General features: G+C 34.1%; 1 protein-coding gene across 1 annotated transcript in view; it reads right to left on the bottom strand.

Annotated features, from left to right (window-relative positions):
• Nucleotides 1-16458, bottom strand: part of LOC145255804 (uncharacterized) — a 70945-nt gene that overhangs the window by 44346 nt on the left and 10141 nt on the right. Inside the window, exons 2-5 of the mRNA XM_080114492.1 lie at nucleotides 10961-11081; nucleotides 6259-6393; nucleotides 3224-3324; nucleotides 458-683 (exon numbers count right to left, since the gene is read on the bottom strand). Coding sequence (XP_079970618.1) covers nucleotides 458-683; nucleotides 3224-3324; nucleotides 6259-6393; nucleotides 10961-11081 — 583 coding nt within the window. The remainder of the gene's footprint in view (nucleotides 1-457; nucleotides 684-3223; nucleotides 3325-6258; nucleotides 6394-10960; nucleotides 11082-16458) is intronic.

The raw sequence follows: 16458 nt of genomic DNA, 5'->3' as shown, positions 1-16458 counted from the left end.
CTCACAGAAGAGACGTTGCGAGCCTGTCTCTACTTTATTGTTATTTTCATGGCAAGTGCTCGTCTGAGCTCCAATCTATGGTCCCCCCTCGCCTAACTTTCATGAGAAAAATGCTGAAAATACTATCAATAATTTCCCACACTCTTTATCTGTGCCTAGACGTAATCGTAGATTCCATGAACAAAGTTTCTTTCTTAGAATTGCACACCTGTGGAACTCTTTTTCTTTTGCCTGCTTTCCAGCTGACTATAATTTGTTTGTCTTCAAGTCAAACGTAAACAAATTCTTGATGAGTTGTTCCACTTAAGTAATCCAATTTACCAAATTTCCACTACTAACAATTATTATGACATTGTCACATTGAACACTGTACGCATATTAACCCTTATCCTCGAGTGGTCTCCGGGCCTTGATAAGTAGTGACTCCTTTATTAAAAAAACACAAAAAAAAACTTACTTGTGTTCAAATCCATTTCTGACCCCCAATCTTCATCCGCATCAAAATGCGCATCTCCAGAAAGTCCCGGCGAATTGTCGTATGGAAAAAAAGCATGTGCAAGTATTCCTCCATTTCCATCGAACGGGCTTCCATCCCCATGTCTTCCTGTTAGGAAATTCACTTCAATATCGGCAGAGCCATAACGTTTCTGTCTGAACGTCAATTGGGTCACACTTTCCCAGGCCTAAAAGGACAATATTGTTCGAAATTCAATTAGAATAAATTAAAAACTTCATTTGCACAAGCATGGAAAGTCGATAGTTGTTGAGTTGGTTTTGGTTTACAGTATATCAACCCTTTTGGATTTCTTAATGCCCAAATTCGGTAATTTTGGAAGAAAAGTTTATGCTCCAAGTTCTTTATGTCTTCGAATATATATTCATAGTGTTTGGTTTGGTTTGGTTTGGTTGTTTGTAGAAAAATTGTTGTTTTTGTTTTCTGCTTTGCAGAACATGATTGAGTTTTGCAAAGAGGGGAAAAAAAACAACATGAATGTTTGTGCATTTACAAGGTGCCTTCAATAAGTTTCCAGACTGTATTTGTACAGGCATTTAAAATTGTCATAGACTCCTGAAAATTCAGTATGTTATTGCTATACGTCTTATGAGATAACTGACCACTTTTTATGATTAAGGTCCAAATGAACAGCTACAGTAGGAATTGAAATACGCCCTACTAAAGCTTGATTATCATAGCTGGTGAATTTCAAAAATGCCATCTGGACATGAGGACACTTTAGGAGAATGATATGCAATAAAATTCTGTTTAAAACTTGGGAAAATGCCACAGAACTGTATGGAATGCTTCAGACTGCTTTTGGACCATCTTGAATGAATTAAGCATCAGTTTTTAAGTGGCATAAGAGATTCAAGAAAGTTAGGGAGTCTGTGAGGGATGATGAGAGGTGTGGGAGGCGTAAGGAAGTTAGAACAGTAGAATTGATTGGCCAAATAAAGAATTTCATGTACAAGGACCGTCGTGTGTCTATAGACAATAAGTGCACAGTTTGATGTCGGTGTGGCACACTCAATTATTTACGATGAACTGAAGATGCGCCAAGTTTGTCCCAAGGGTGCTCAGAGTAGATCAGACTCTTTCACCAAGATGGGCATCAAGACAGTTCCTCACCCTCCCTATAGTCCAGACCTTGCTCCCTGTGACTTTTGGTTATTCCCTAAGCTCAAGGAAAACCTTAGAGGCTGTCATTATGAGACAATTGAGGAGATAAAAGAGGCTGTGACACAAGGGTCATCGACATGCTCACACAAAAAGACTTCCATGGGGATTTCCAGAAGTTGTTGGAACGGTACAACAAGTGCATATTGCAGCCGGAGAAGATTACTTCAAAGAGGACTAGAGTTTCATATGTGTACTATCAATAAAAATGGCCAGACGAAAAATGTCTGGAAACTTATTGAAGGCATCTCATAGGTCAGAAAGCCAATATCTTCAGGCAGCCTAATCTGGTAGTACCAGGTTGCTTTCCTGTTTGAGATTAAGTTACATATTAAGCATGATAGGATTTATTTTATACGTAATCTCTTGGAGAAAAGAATAGGAAAAGACTTTGTAGACGTAACAAGAAGCATCGAAGGATACATGCAAGCATGCATGCATATATATATATATATATATATATATATATACACACACACACACACACACTGCTCAAGTTCATATACTCACACTTTCTCAGGTAAACTAATAAACACAAACATCTATAAAGCATACACAATCTACACACACTGTTACACAAAAACTCATGCTGTGCCAGATCTAACAAACATGGCTATTAAATTTCCATTTTTTTTTTTTTCTTTTACTTGACCTCTTATTGCAAATGTTATTTATAATTTTTCTCTTAAGGTAAAAATTGTAAACGTAACTATACTTTAAATATGTTTTATTATAATCAACCTTCTGACTAGCAATATAACTCCACACAGGGCAACGCCGAGTTAATACCTCTGATTTTATATGAATTTTATTTATTTATTTTTGTAAATTGTCCATGAATTCTAAAATAAGGTGTGGGTGATATTTTTGCTAATGCATTTATTTACCTCCTCTCCAGGAGAGGTTAGACACAAGATTAGGCAGGGTTTTCAAAAGCCAGCACCCTAGAAGAAAATGCTTGAATAGCTCTGTCGTCATTCCTCATTTCTCCGGCAATCAACTAACACCTTTTCATAAAAGAGGTAAAACCCGGTAAGATGGACTTCTTAGGAGGATTAAACCGAGAACCATACTTCAGTCCAACAGAAACAAAGCCACTACCAGACTGAATGTCAAGGACGTATCCCCACAAGAGAAAGATAATTAAGAATTAAAGATAGTATAGTATATTTTGCAAACCGGATTTCTGTAAATGCTTGATCGACACCCGACGTTAAATCAACTGGAATATGCCAAACGCCGCCGAACAAATCTTAAAAACATTATAAATTCAATCAAAAATAATTTAAAAAAAAAAAAAAGACAAACAACAATCTACCATATTGTTTTTATTTCAGTTTTTTTCAAACATTTTTTTTTCTTTCAAGATAATTTTAAGAAAAGTTTTAAAAAGCAACAATTTTTTTTAAATTGTGTTTGTTGTTGCTTTCTGATTGGCTCATCAATTTGATTAGCGCTTGGCATATTCTGGTGGTTTACATAAGCTCCCGGTCCAGCCCTACCGGACATTTATGGTTCATAAAATGCACTAGTACTGAATCAACTCACATGCAATGCAGCACGGATAATTTTCTCTACGGCTCGTTTGTTTGGGAATTTGTGCGGCATATTTATAATATAGGTAAGGTCATTCTTGTACCATCTGGAACCTGTGGATAAAAGATATAAACCATATTATTGAATTGGAACATTTTGAATATAAGGTGTAGTGTGGCTACTGTCTACAGATAGTCTAATATATAAAGGGCTATATGTCTGTCTGTTTGTCTTTATATTTTTCAACTATCTCTTCTGAAACTAAAAGTCACAGAGCGGCACTAGGGGCCTCAAATGATTGAATTTTTTATGGACTGTTCTTTTATACGTCTTTAGCCAATTAAAATTGTTTTTAAGGGGTCAAAAATGGGTCAAAATTGAAAAAAAAATCATTACGTATTTTGTACATTCATCTAGGTTTATTTTTAATCAGTTTATATGCATGTCACGTTGGTAACGTCACCAGCTTTGAATGCTACAGTTTCAGTTTCGATTCTAGCTGACGGCACCCAAATACTTTTTTTTACTTTTGAAATCACAACTCTATAATAATATATATAAAATCTGGACAAATTAAAATATCATATTTAAGCATATTTTATGCCTGGGCAAGGCCAGGCACGCCGCCTCCTCTAGTGTATATATATATATATATATATATATATATATATATATATATTGACTTACTTGTTGTTTCATCAAATACTTCTGCATGCAAAATTCAATCTCGCATTTTGCTAATTCCTACCCTCTGATGAGAAGGAAAGTATTTCTTCGAAACTCCGCAGATTAAGGACTATCCATTTATCTAGTGTTTCCTTTTCAGATTAAATATGTTTTTAACTCATTTCAAAGTGTTTTTTAACATATTTTATTAACTGTTTGCTCATATATATATATATATATATATATATATATATATATGAGCAAACAGTTAATAAAATATGTTAAAAAATATATATAATATATATATTCCCTTATATATATATATATATATATATATATATATATATATATATATATATATATATATATATATATTCCCTTGGAATTTACTTGTGCGAATGTAAATTTAACCAACTTTCTTGGATTCTGCATTTTTGGATTTTACCGTCATTTGATACTTTACCTTTCACCAGACTATCCATTCACGTGAAATCACTTTTTTATTCATCCTACTCCCTCTGCTTCATTTTTTGTTATCAAGTAAGATCTATGACTTACTTGTAGTTTCATCAAATACTTTTGCAAGCAAAATCCGATCCCGCATTTTGCTAAATCCTACCCTCTGACGAGAAGGAAAGTATTTCTTTCTTTGAAACTCCACGGATTAAGGACTATCTACTTATTTAATGTTTCCTTTTTTTTATTAACTATAGACTATAAATAGTTAATAAAACATGTTAAAAAACACTTTGGAAAAGAGTTAAATATATATATATATCTTGTTCACCCCCAAACAAAGCATATTGCTACTTGAACATGAGGGTTACTACTGGGGACTATGTGTGGAGGATGAGTGAGATGCTTGTTCATATTGCTTTTAAACTTCTATAAGTTAGTACAGCCAGGGAAACAGGAAGGGAATTCCAGAGTCTGGCAGTCTGAGAGAAAAAAACTATTAGAGTAGAAGGCTTTCCAGCATCTATGAATCTCAACAGTGAAGGGGTGGGATTTTGCTCCTAGATGGGTTTGTGGGACATAAAGGGGTACAAGTGCAGGGAGTACATTGGAGCACATTTCATTAAAATATTTGTAAAACACAGGGATACAACATTACGGTGATGGGAAAGGGGCTGGAGCTTAGCTGATAGTAAGGGACTTATTAAATTGTAGACTTTTTTTTTTGACCCTGTCTAAGAGGAAGAGACTAGTGGTAGATGCACCAGTCCAAATGTGGCAGCAATACTCCATGTACGGGCAAATGGTAGCTTTGGATGCTCTCATGTGTAATTTTCTAGCATGGTACAGGGAACTTGCCTTCTTTGCATCAGTTTTGGCAATGACCTCATTTGGTGTTAGTAATGTCTTTGAAAAGTGCCAAGAAAAGCACTAACAATTAATATGCATGTAGTTAATTTGGCAAAAAGAAAAAATGAATAAAAACATGAATATTTATAAAAATAAAACAGCAGATGTATATGTATCTGTGTGAATATTTAACCGATAAACTCTTAAACTACTGGTCACATCACACTGAAATTAATAGGAAATAGAACGGTTTTTGACGGGTAAAATCTTTGTTTTGATGGATGAATGTCGACAAGTTGAAATGTAAAATGTTCAACTTGCTGACATATTTTTCATTAATTTTGCGCATGTGCCAAATTCATTCATAGCTTGAAGTGGTTTAATTTTCAATCTTTCTTATCTATCTGCCGATAGTTCAAACACTAAGAAATGCAGTTGGAACGGTAGATGTTTCGGTTTCAATTCTAACTGATAGCACCCAAGTCATATATTTTTTAAAACTTTTAAACTCAGTACGAAATAATATTCAATAGAAAATAGGCTTTTTAATAATAAATAAGAATTCTGCATGAATTAAAATATATTTAAGCGTATTTTACGACCAGGCAAGGCCGTTTTTCTTACTGTGGTAATACTTTTTTTTTTATCTTACCGTGGTAATGCCTATTTTTTCTTACCGTGGTAATACTATTTTTTTTTGTCTTACCATGGTAACACGTTTTTTATTAGTGTTATCATGCTAATACATTTTTTATCGATCTTACCATGGTAATACATTTTTTATTAATCTTACCGTGGTATTACATTTTTTATTAATCTTACCATGGTAATACATTTTTTATTAACCTTACCGTGGTAATACGATTTTTTTTATTAATCTTACCGTGGTAATAGTTTTTATTATCCTTGCTATGGTAACACATTTTTTATTAATCTTACCGTGGCACTACGTTTTTTTTTTTATTAATCTTACCGTGGTATAACGTTTTTTATTAATCTTACTGTGGTAATACTTTTTTTTTTGTTAATCTTACCGTGGTAAAACATTGTTTTTTTTTTTTTATTATTAATCTTACCATGGTAAATATGCCAAAAGAAACTGCGTTTGTGTCTCCTGTTTTTGTTGCTGCTAACTGAAAATTGTTTCGGCTCGTCTGGAACTCCACATCGTCTTTTGGACATTACTTCAACCGTGTCGGAATCTAAGATCCCTAGAATATGGAGACAAAAGAAAAAAGGTAACATATATTAAAGATTTAAATCCGTGTTACGTAATTTCAGTCTTTGGTCTGACAAGTAACAGTTTGTTTATTTATTTTTTCTCTTGGGTTCATCAAAAATCTCATCTTAAATTGAAAAATAGAATCTCACTAAATATGTAGTTTGGTTTAGTTGCTTGTTTTATGGCATATCAACCCTTTTTAAGTTATTTAATGCTAAATTCACTAATTCTGAAAAAAAAATGTTATGCTTCAAATGTTTTATATATTCAAATATTTGTTCATGGAGTTCGTTTTGGTAGTTTTGTTTTATGGCATATTAACTCCTTTTTGGGTTATTTTGAAAAGATTCTTCTGTTTCAAATTCGTTATATCTTAAAATATTTATTCCTGGAGTTTAGTTTGGTTGTTTTTTTTTTTTTTCATGGCATATTAACCCTTGTCGGGTTATTTAATGGTGAATCCAGTATATTTTCAAATATTTATTCATTGTGTTCGGTTTGATTGTTTTGTAGAGGAAAATTGTTGTTTTTGTTTTTGACTTTGCAGAACATGACTGAGTTTTGTAAAGAGAGAGGAGAAAAAAATAACATCAATATTTGGTGCATTTTAGGTCACGAAGCCAGTATCTTTAGACAGCCTGATCTGGTAGAAATAGGCACTGAATATATAACATAAGTATACAGATCAAATTTTCCTAAACATTTTGGCAGATAAATAAAGCAAAAGATATAGAAACATGGCTACTCAAAAATACAACCTATGGAATCATATTTAAACAACATAAAAAATAGGAGGCTTTACTTTTGGAACGAGCCTTGTATAGGGAAACCCACAAAACATGTCACCCACGGAAACATTAATAAAATTCACAATCATTTCTACAATCCAAATATATTTGGTACAAATAAATTTTAGTCAAAGCCTGGCTTGCCCACCAAATTTCAGCTCTGATTATCCAACAGTCTCTGGCAGCATGTGGTAAATAAAAGTATGATAATGTGTACATCATAGAACACATCATGGGACACATGCACATGCTTGAAAAAAATTGTTTTCGATCATAGCTGTTTCCATGAAACAAAGTTGTTATCAAAGTTTCAAAAAGTAAAACTACTTTATTGAAACTTTTTTTACAAAAAAATATTCCTAAATTATTTTCCAGGGAAAAAGAACAAAAATTGATTTTAGTTCATAGTTGATTCCATGTTTTCATCTTAACAAATATTTCAATAAAATATTTGTTACAAATATTTTTTTGATATACTTTTCTGGAAAAAAAAAGTAGAAATATTTCTTCCACACAATCAAACTTACGGAAAACCTTTTCTTCTTGTGTTAAAGTTTTCATTATTTCAAATAAAATTTCTCGTCTGGTAATGTTTACGTCGTTTTTTTTTGTTTTTTTTTTACCAGCAATTTTTGAGGCTAATTACCATTAACCGTCAGAACATACCAACTGTTATATTGTGTTTTGTATGGATACGAAACTTCCCAATAGCATTCTCCCTGATGAAGTGCTAGCTCTGTATACTACTCCAGTAGTGTCCGCCATGTTACTTTATAGTGTTGACGTTGGACCTGACGTATCATTCTTTTGTGCTAATAAAAACCTTATTTAAAAGGTATACAGTATTTGTTTTACTTGCAACACCGACGCAACCTTAGGTCAGGTTCTGGATTAGTACCATATCCCAGACAACGCCGGATAGGTAACCAAGTGTTAAATAAATGCATAATACGGCATCAAAAATTAGTCACAAAACACATTATAGTATATAATAAACATGTATATAATCAAATAACATAAATAACATCATAAGGCAGGGCAAATACCATAACCAGTGTCCGGAAAAATATTGTATTCCACATTGAAACCTAGAAAAACCGTATCCTAGGGCCACCATATCTCGGGGTTCTACTGTAGTGGATAAGTTACGTAGAGGCGGGAAACACAGGTATACGATAAATGATTACATAATTAAATTAAAATATCAAATTAAGTTACGAGGTGCCTTAAATAATTTTCCAGACTTTTTTCGTAGGGGCACTTCTATTGATAGTACACACATAGAAACTATAGTCCCCTTCGAAGTAATCTCCTTCGACTGCAATGCGTTTGTTGTACTGATCCCACAACTTTTGGAAGGAGTGTGATCGTGTCAATGACCCTCGTCACAGCCTCTTTCATCTCCTAAATTGTCTAATAACGACAGCCTCTAAGGTTTTCCTTGAGCTTAGGGAATAACCAAAAGTCACAGGAAGCAAGGTCTGGACTATAGGGAGGGTGAGGAACTGTCTTGATGCTCATCTTGGTTAAATAATCTGTGACAAGGATGGAGTTGTGGACTGGTGTATTGCCCTCGTGAAAATACCACTGACCCGATTTGAAGAGATCTGGCCTCTTCTGACAGAATCTTTTCTAGAACTCCCTAAAAACCTCAACATAATATTCCTTGTTGACTGTCTGCCCAGTGGAAACTCAGTGCATGTAGATCATGCCCGTGCTGTCCAAAAAAATGGATCATCATAAGTTTCTGGGTGGATTTGCTGTGTCTGGTCTTCTTAGGTCTGGGAGAGCTAGCATGCTTTTTTTTGCTTTTTCTTTTTTTACAAGAAAGTCACTACTTATCAAGGCCTGGAGGCAACTCGGGGATAAGGGTTATTGCGTGTACAGTGATCAATGGGATAATATCGTAGTAATCGCTAGTAATGGAGATCTGATAAAGTGTCTTACTTAAGGGGGCGGTTCAACAGTAACTTGTTTATATTGGACTTGAAGATATCATGTTGTAGTCAGGTGGGAAACAGGCAAATGGAAGAGAGTTCCACAGACGTGCACTTCTAAGAGAGAAGCTTTGTTCATGGAATCTACACTTTGATTTAGGCACAGATATAGAGTGGGGAAAATGACTGACAGTGGTTAAAGCTAGACGGGTGTTTTTCGTGAAAGATTGGCAAGGGGGGGACTAGAGATTTGAGCTCAGACAAGCACTTGCCATGGAAATAACGATAAAAAGACAGGCTTGCAACGTCCCTTCTGTAGGAGAGCGGTTGCAGGGAAGAGAAAAGGGCATCCCCCACTAGGCTACGAAGTCTATTTTGTACTCTGTCAAGGCAGGATAGGCTGTTTTTAGCAGCTCCTGCTCAGATATGGCAGCAGTACTCCATCTTTGGACGTACTTGGCTTTTATATAGATAGATGCTTCCACTAAGGACTCTGTCTCTTGGTCTCTGGGTCACAGCAGTAAATCCAGCTTATATCGCAGGTCACCAGAGCATCAAGAACTGCAGAATCTGAATTGATCAGCTCAACCATCTTCCTGCTATTATGACAATGATCTTCCCTGAGCACTCTTTTGGACAAACTTCGCACAAATCTTTCACATCTTCAGTTCTGCAGGAATAATTGTGTGTGCAGTTCCCACACTGATATCAAACTGTGCATTTATTGTCTCTATAGACAGTCCTTATTCATGAAATTCTTTATTTGGCTAATCAACTCTGGTGTTCTGACTTCCTTACTCCTCCCACACCTTATCTCTCACAGACTCTCTGCCTTCCTTGAATCTCTTATGCCACTCAAAAACTGATGCTCGATTCATACAAGATGGTTCAAAAGCAGTCTGAAGCATTTCATATGTTTCTGTGGCATTTTTTTCAAATTTAAAACAGAATTTTATTGCATATCGTTCTTCTAAAATGTCCTCACGTCCAGATTGCATTTTGGAAATTCACCAGCTGTGACAATCAGGCTTTAGTAGGGTGTATTCCAATTCCTACTGTAGCTGTTCATTTGAGCCCGAAATCATAAAAATTAGTCAATCATCTCATAAGATGTAGGGCAATAAGATACTGAATTTTCAAGAGTCTTTGACAATTTTAAATGCCTGTACAAAGTCTGGAAACTTATTGAAGGCACCCTGTATATTAAAAATGTAGAGCGGGATAACTCCTTTTTTTTACATTGAAGAATATAATAGTTGTCTACCTTAGAACTAAAATTTTATTTCTTTTTCTGTATAAGTTTAAAAAAGATGCCAACAAATAAAAATTAAAAATTACTGCTATCTGAGTATAATGATGTGCAAGTTACATAGAGACGGGAATCACACATAGATACACGATTATACAATTATATTAAAAATGTTAGATTAAGTTATGTTAAAAATGTAAGGAAGATAACTCATATTTTACATTGAAGAATATCATAGGAGTTGTCTACCTTACATCAAAAGTATTATTTCTTTCTCTGCATAAGCTTTAAAAATGCGCAAACAAATAAAAATTAAAAACGAGAATGACTTTACTGGATCCTGGGCTACGCCGGGTATGCAGTAACGGGTAAATAAAAGTATAATAATGTGTAAGTCACGTAGAAGCGGGAAACACACATATAAACGATGGAGTAGTTACACAATTATATTAAAAGTGTCAAACTTACGTAATTAAATGCTTGTAGATTTTTGTCTTCTAAGAAAAGAATTTCTTTCTTTAATAAGGTAACAAGAAAAAAGGAAAGAAATACTTAATTTGAAAGAAGCAGACGACACCGTACCTGTGTTGTTGATGTGCGCCCATTGTTGCAAGGTGCTCAAAGCTTCCGAAATGATTGATGAGTCTTGTTCACACGACGGACAAGGCGACGGATCCAGATATTTGAATTTTCGTAGGTATTTCTGAAAATGAATTTATTTTTTTAATTAAAAAAAAATAAAAATAAAAAAGCCTCCTACCCCTCCCGTTTCAGAGAAGGATAAACACGAAGTCAGGTATGCTTTTGAAAAAGCCAACACACTAGAATTTGTGCGCTCTGGTAAAAGCTTCAAGCGATTAGCAATGAACTAAACCCCTTCACACAAAAGAAGATAAAGCCAGGTAAGGTAGACCTCCCGAGACTGAACAGAACTATACTGCAGTCTGATAGAGCAGGGCCAGGAGTGCTTTTATACTCCCTCCTCTTCAGAGAAGGTTATTCACAAAGTGAGGTGTAGTTTTGAAAAGCTAGCATAATAGGATTAACATGCTCTGGCCTATGAAAAATATCTAGGCAGCCCTGTCAGTGTTCCCCGGTAGAGGCATTTCAGGCGATTAGCAAGCCCCTTTTCAAAGAGAAAATAAAGTCTGATTGGGGGGGGGGGTTGATTTACTCCTTAATCACACCTTTCACAGTCATTTTTGTTCTCCAGTCAAATGAAATTACTACAACAACAAGCAAGGGAGAGCACTCTTAAAAAACTTATACACGAACAGAACTCATTTTATCTAGAGATAAGGGGGAGACAACTTAACAAGGTGTGTCACTGAGACTGAAAAGAACCAAACATGTTTGACAGAGCAGGGTCAGAAGAAACTACAACGGTCTACCCTCTGTTGGACTGAGTGTCGAGGACATACCAGTCGTATACTCGACTAGTATTGAGTACGAAACAAAGGAATCTTTCTGTCGAACTCAGAAATCTGCACAGAATTTTGAACATAACCCTTTATTTAGTCCACAGGGGCAGCATGCTTCTAAGTTCATCAGAAAGATTCCCGAGTTTGACAAGATACACCTGAAGAAGGTCGCAGATTATATCGACTGAAAGATTAGGTAACACTTAAGATGAGAACAATAGTTTGGAGAACCTAAATGATGCAAATAATAAATCCTTATCTCAAAAAATCAGGGACAATATTTGTTTGCAATTTTGAACTAATAAAATGGCAAACATTCAATTTGCTTATTTGAAGCAAAAATCATGAATTCGTAAAAAAAAAAAAAAAAAAAACGCAGAGTTTTTACTATCTATAATCAACAAATTAAGGCATGATAAATGCTTCCTGCTGAATCTCTTTACGTGTGATATTTAAGCACGTCATTCGAGCAACCTGGGATTCTTATATTAAGAACGACAAGAAACAACTGATTTCAATTGAGAAAGACTGGCATGCTGGGTTTTTTTTACCCCCTAAAAACCTTTGTAAAAAATAAACGTTTTTTTTTTGTTTTGTTTTTTTTAGACTGACGAGCCGAGATTTTGGGAAATTAAATAATTTGCTGATATATTTATTTTTCATTGTCATTTATGAGTGAGGAAGAAGGGGGGCTTAAAAATTTATAATAAAAAAAAAACATTTACGAATTTGAAAAGTATGCAATTTTTTTTTATTATGTTTTTAACTTAAGGGAATTATTTTTTCTTTTCATGTTTGATTCATATTATTTAAAAAAAAAAAATATATATATATATATTCTCTCCAAATCTGAATAAAAAAAAAAGCTTGTTTATTTATTTTTTTTACAAAGATTTTTGGCGAAAAAAAAAAGCCAAACAGTTGGAGCCAATTGTCTTGCCTTAATTTGTCATACATAAATTGTAAAACCGCATGTACAGGCTGTTTTGCTTTATAATGGGGAGACTGTATGATAATAATAATAATAATAATAATAATAATAATAATAATAATAATAATAATAATAATAACTAGTGGCACATGTGGAAATTCCGCAGCGGAGTCTTTCATATGTAGTATATTGATGCTGGCGTTCTGTGGATGTTCAGGAGATGTCCTGATATTATTGTAGCTTTTTTGTTGGAACTGCAAAAGTATTTATTTAAGTTAGCAGATATGCCTGGGGTAACCCGGTTGTAACATATGCTTAAATATGATATTTTAATTTATGCAGATTTCGTATGTATTATTTTAGAGTCAATTTTCTATCGATTCTTATATATTATAAAGTTGTGATTTCAAAAGTAAAAAAAATATATCCATATGACTTGAATGCATTAGCGTGAATCGAAACTGAAACTAAAACTTATGAAGAAAAAAAAGAAAAATAATGTACATATATATATATATATATATATATATATATATATATAACTTCAGTCCCTTCAGCTATAATCGAAACCGGAACCAAAATTTATGAAGGATTCTTGGTAAAATTATTTATTACAAGAAATGGAAGGTCATAACAATTAAACGACAGTCACTCGGAAGAAAAAAGATGGAAGCACGACACACAAAAGAACACACACGCTATTGTATTAATATATATAAAAAAATAAATAAAAATAAAATAATAATAATAATAATAATAATGAGAGAGCTGGATGTCTGGGGAGACTTGTTGTCAGTCAGCTTCCAGAGAACGCCACAGGTTTTCAATCAGATCTTTCATGACGTGTGAAAGCTCCATGTGCTAGCCAGAGAGTTAAAAGGGATTTGGATGATGAAGAAAATCAAAATAGTACCGATAATAATAGGAGCACTAGGAACAATTCCAAAAAACTTTAAAAAAAGAATGCCAGAAATTGGAATCAGAGGAAAAACTGCAAAAATACAACGCCTAACGATAAAGAAAATGGTTGAAATATTAAGGAAAACCCTAGAATGTGGGGAATAACAACGTTACAGTGAATCAACAAGTTCTACACAACCATCATGCATCCCCCCATTGTCTCATCACCGTTCCCCCCCCCCATAGAAAAGTGATACCAAAGAGCCGAGAAGGGTCAAGGAGGATGGAAAGACCGAGGAGAGAGCGTTGGCCAGACCTCCGCTGGACAAGCGCGAAGAGAACTGGGATCGTGGGGAGGCTTAGTGCCATTCAAATTCCAGTATAAACCAATGGCCACTAGCTGCGAAATCAATGGTATGTGGTTGTTGCGATGACGCAGATTTATTTGCAAATGCTATCGAGGGAGGTGGAGAGAGCTGGACGTCTGGGGAGACTTATTGTCACTCAGCCTCCAGAGAACACCACAGGTCTCCAAACCGATCGTTTGTTGATTTGTATGAAAGCTCCATGTGAGCCAATAATAATAATAATAAAATCATTATGTACAGTGCTCAGATGTACTAGAACCCATAAAGAGTGCATGTATAGTATACGAAATAATGTACAATTGTCAAAGAAATGAACAGTGTGTACAGTTGGTTTGTTAGTTTTTTTTTAACGGCATATCAATCTTGTTCATTTAATGCCATCAAAGGTTAACTTATCATAGATTTGTAGCAACCATTAATACATCAAAGACTTGTTTTCTCTCGCAAATCAATGTTTCTGCCAAGCGATTTGGTCACACACTGACCAATCAACTTGCGGGGTTTAATGGATCAATTTGTCCCCTGAATAACTTTTTCAGTCTCTTTAAAGAATCACGGTCGGTCAGGAAAGAGAACCCAAGAAGCATCAAAGAAAGATATCTCTTCTCTTTCTTGTTCCAGCATTGGCGATCTTTTTACAGCTTCTACATTTATTGAAAGCTTTTTTTTTTTTTATTTGTCAGCTTCTTGACTAAGCAGGGGGTGATGTAGCAGGCATGAATAAAATACAGATGTTCTCTCACAAATCAACGTCCCTGCTAAGCGATCTAGCCACACGATCGGTCAAGTAGAAAGAACCTAAGAAGCATCGAAGAAAGCCCTCTCTTCTCTCTCTCCTGTCCCAGTCCACTGGATGCTCCAGCATTGACAATCTTTGTCGAAAATGTCAGCTGTCCGATCTTCGATAGCCCCAAAATCTTTCAACTCTTCCTTTTCCTCACTTGGAGAACGTTCAACTTTCTGCCACTGAAATAAACCTGTTCATTGTTGTGTTAAAAGAGGTTTTCACTTTCTTTCCATGCTGCGTTTTCGTTTATTACTAATACATATAAAGAAGTGCATCTCACATCTCTAAAGATTCTTATGAGTGGGTTATATGCAATAGAATTGTATCGTATGTGGGTTTTTTTTTTAAACGTATAGTGGTAGAAATATGTGGAGACGATTTTTGTGTTTTTCAAAATTTCTTGCAAAAAGTCTTGTGACTTTCAGAAAATTGATTATATATTCAAGCCATACATGCTGATTCTCACTATGGAATCAGTTATTCTGGGTTCAAATTTTATTGTGATCATTTATGTACTAATATTGTTGATGAAGGTATAAATCCAAACTTTCCATATCAGTGATGGACAGTGAATAGTGTGTAATTATACTTTAGCATTAGAAAAAAATGTGAAATAGTTGATATGTTAAAAACCATACAAACCAAATCTGTATAATAAAAATTAAATAAATCAGAAATAGTTGATATATTATTTAATATTTTAACTAAATATAAATAATCAAATATAAATATAATATGTATAAAAAAAAACAAATATAATATATAATATATTAAGTAAATATAAAAACTAAATCTTTGCAATAAATAATTAAAAAGTAGCTAATATATTAAAAAACATATAAACCAAATCTTTACAATAAATAAATAAAAATTAGTTGATATATTAAAAAAAACATACAAACCAAATTTGTACAATACAAATTTTGGTACCGCTGCACGCTGCATTTGCTGGCCCGTTTTTCCCGGAATATGACGAAAACATTCAGTTAATGAAAAATCGATTGACCGTACAACATTAAAAATGTGCTGTACAATTTATTAACTGTCGTCTGCTGAGATTTTCATCGGCTAAACGTACACGTTGTGCACAAATAAAACTAATATTTTCTTCCAATTTATTAACTGTCGTCTGCTGAGATTTTCATTGGCTAAACGTACACGTTTAGCCGACGTTTAGCCGATGAAAATCTCAGCAGACGACAGTTAATAAATTGGAAGAAAATATTAGTTTTATTTGTGCACAAAAATTTTTAATCATTAAACAAATTCATAGACGCCATCATGAATTTAGCGAGCTTGAATAATATTTTACAGTTGAATGCCTATTTAACAGGAGGAAACACAACGGTGGGAAGATCTATTTGGTAGTATTTTTGTCTAGTTTGTTAGAGATCTTTACAGGCAATGAGTTGATGGGCCACTGTCACAATGTGCATGTTGGTCGTTTTTAACAGCATATCAACCCTATTAGATAATTTAATGCTATGAAAGGTTATTTATCGTAGATTCTTATGTGTAGGTTATTTGCGGTAGTATTAAGTCATATGAGTTTCGTTTTCTTTTTTATTTTAAACATATAGTGGTATGAATATATTGGAGGTGGGTAAAGAGAGGTTTATGTTGTTCAAAATCTCTTGTAAGTTCTGTAAAATTCAGTAAACTGCCCTTCCTTA

This window comes from Euprymna scolopes, chromosome 31, assembly GCF_053919585.1.
Source record: "Euprymna scolopes isolate OS-2025 chromosome 31, ASM5391958v1, whole genome shotgun sequence".
Taxonomy (NCBI): domain Eukaryota; kingdom Metazoa; phylum Mollusca; class Cephalopoda; order Sepiida; family Sepiolidae; genus Euprymna; species Euprymna scolopes.
This window is presented reverse-complemented; position numbering and strand designations above follow the sequence as displayed.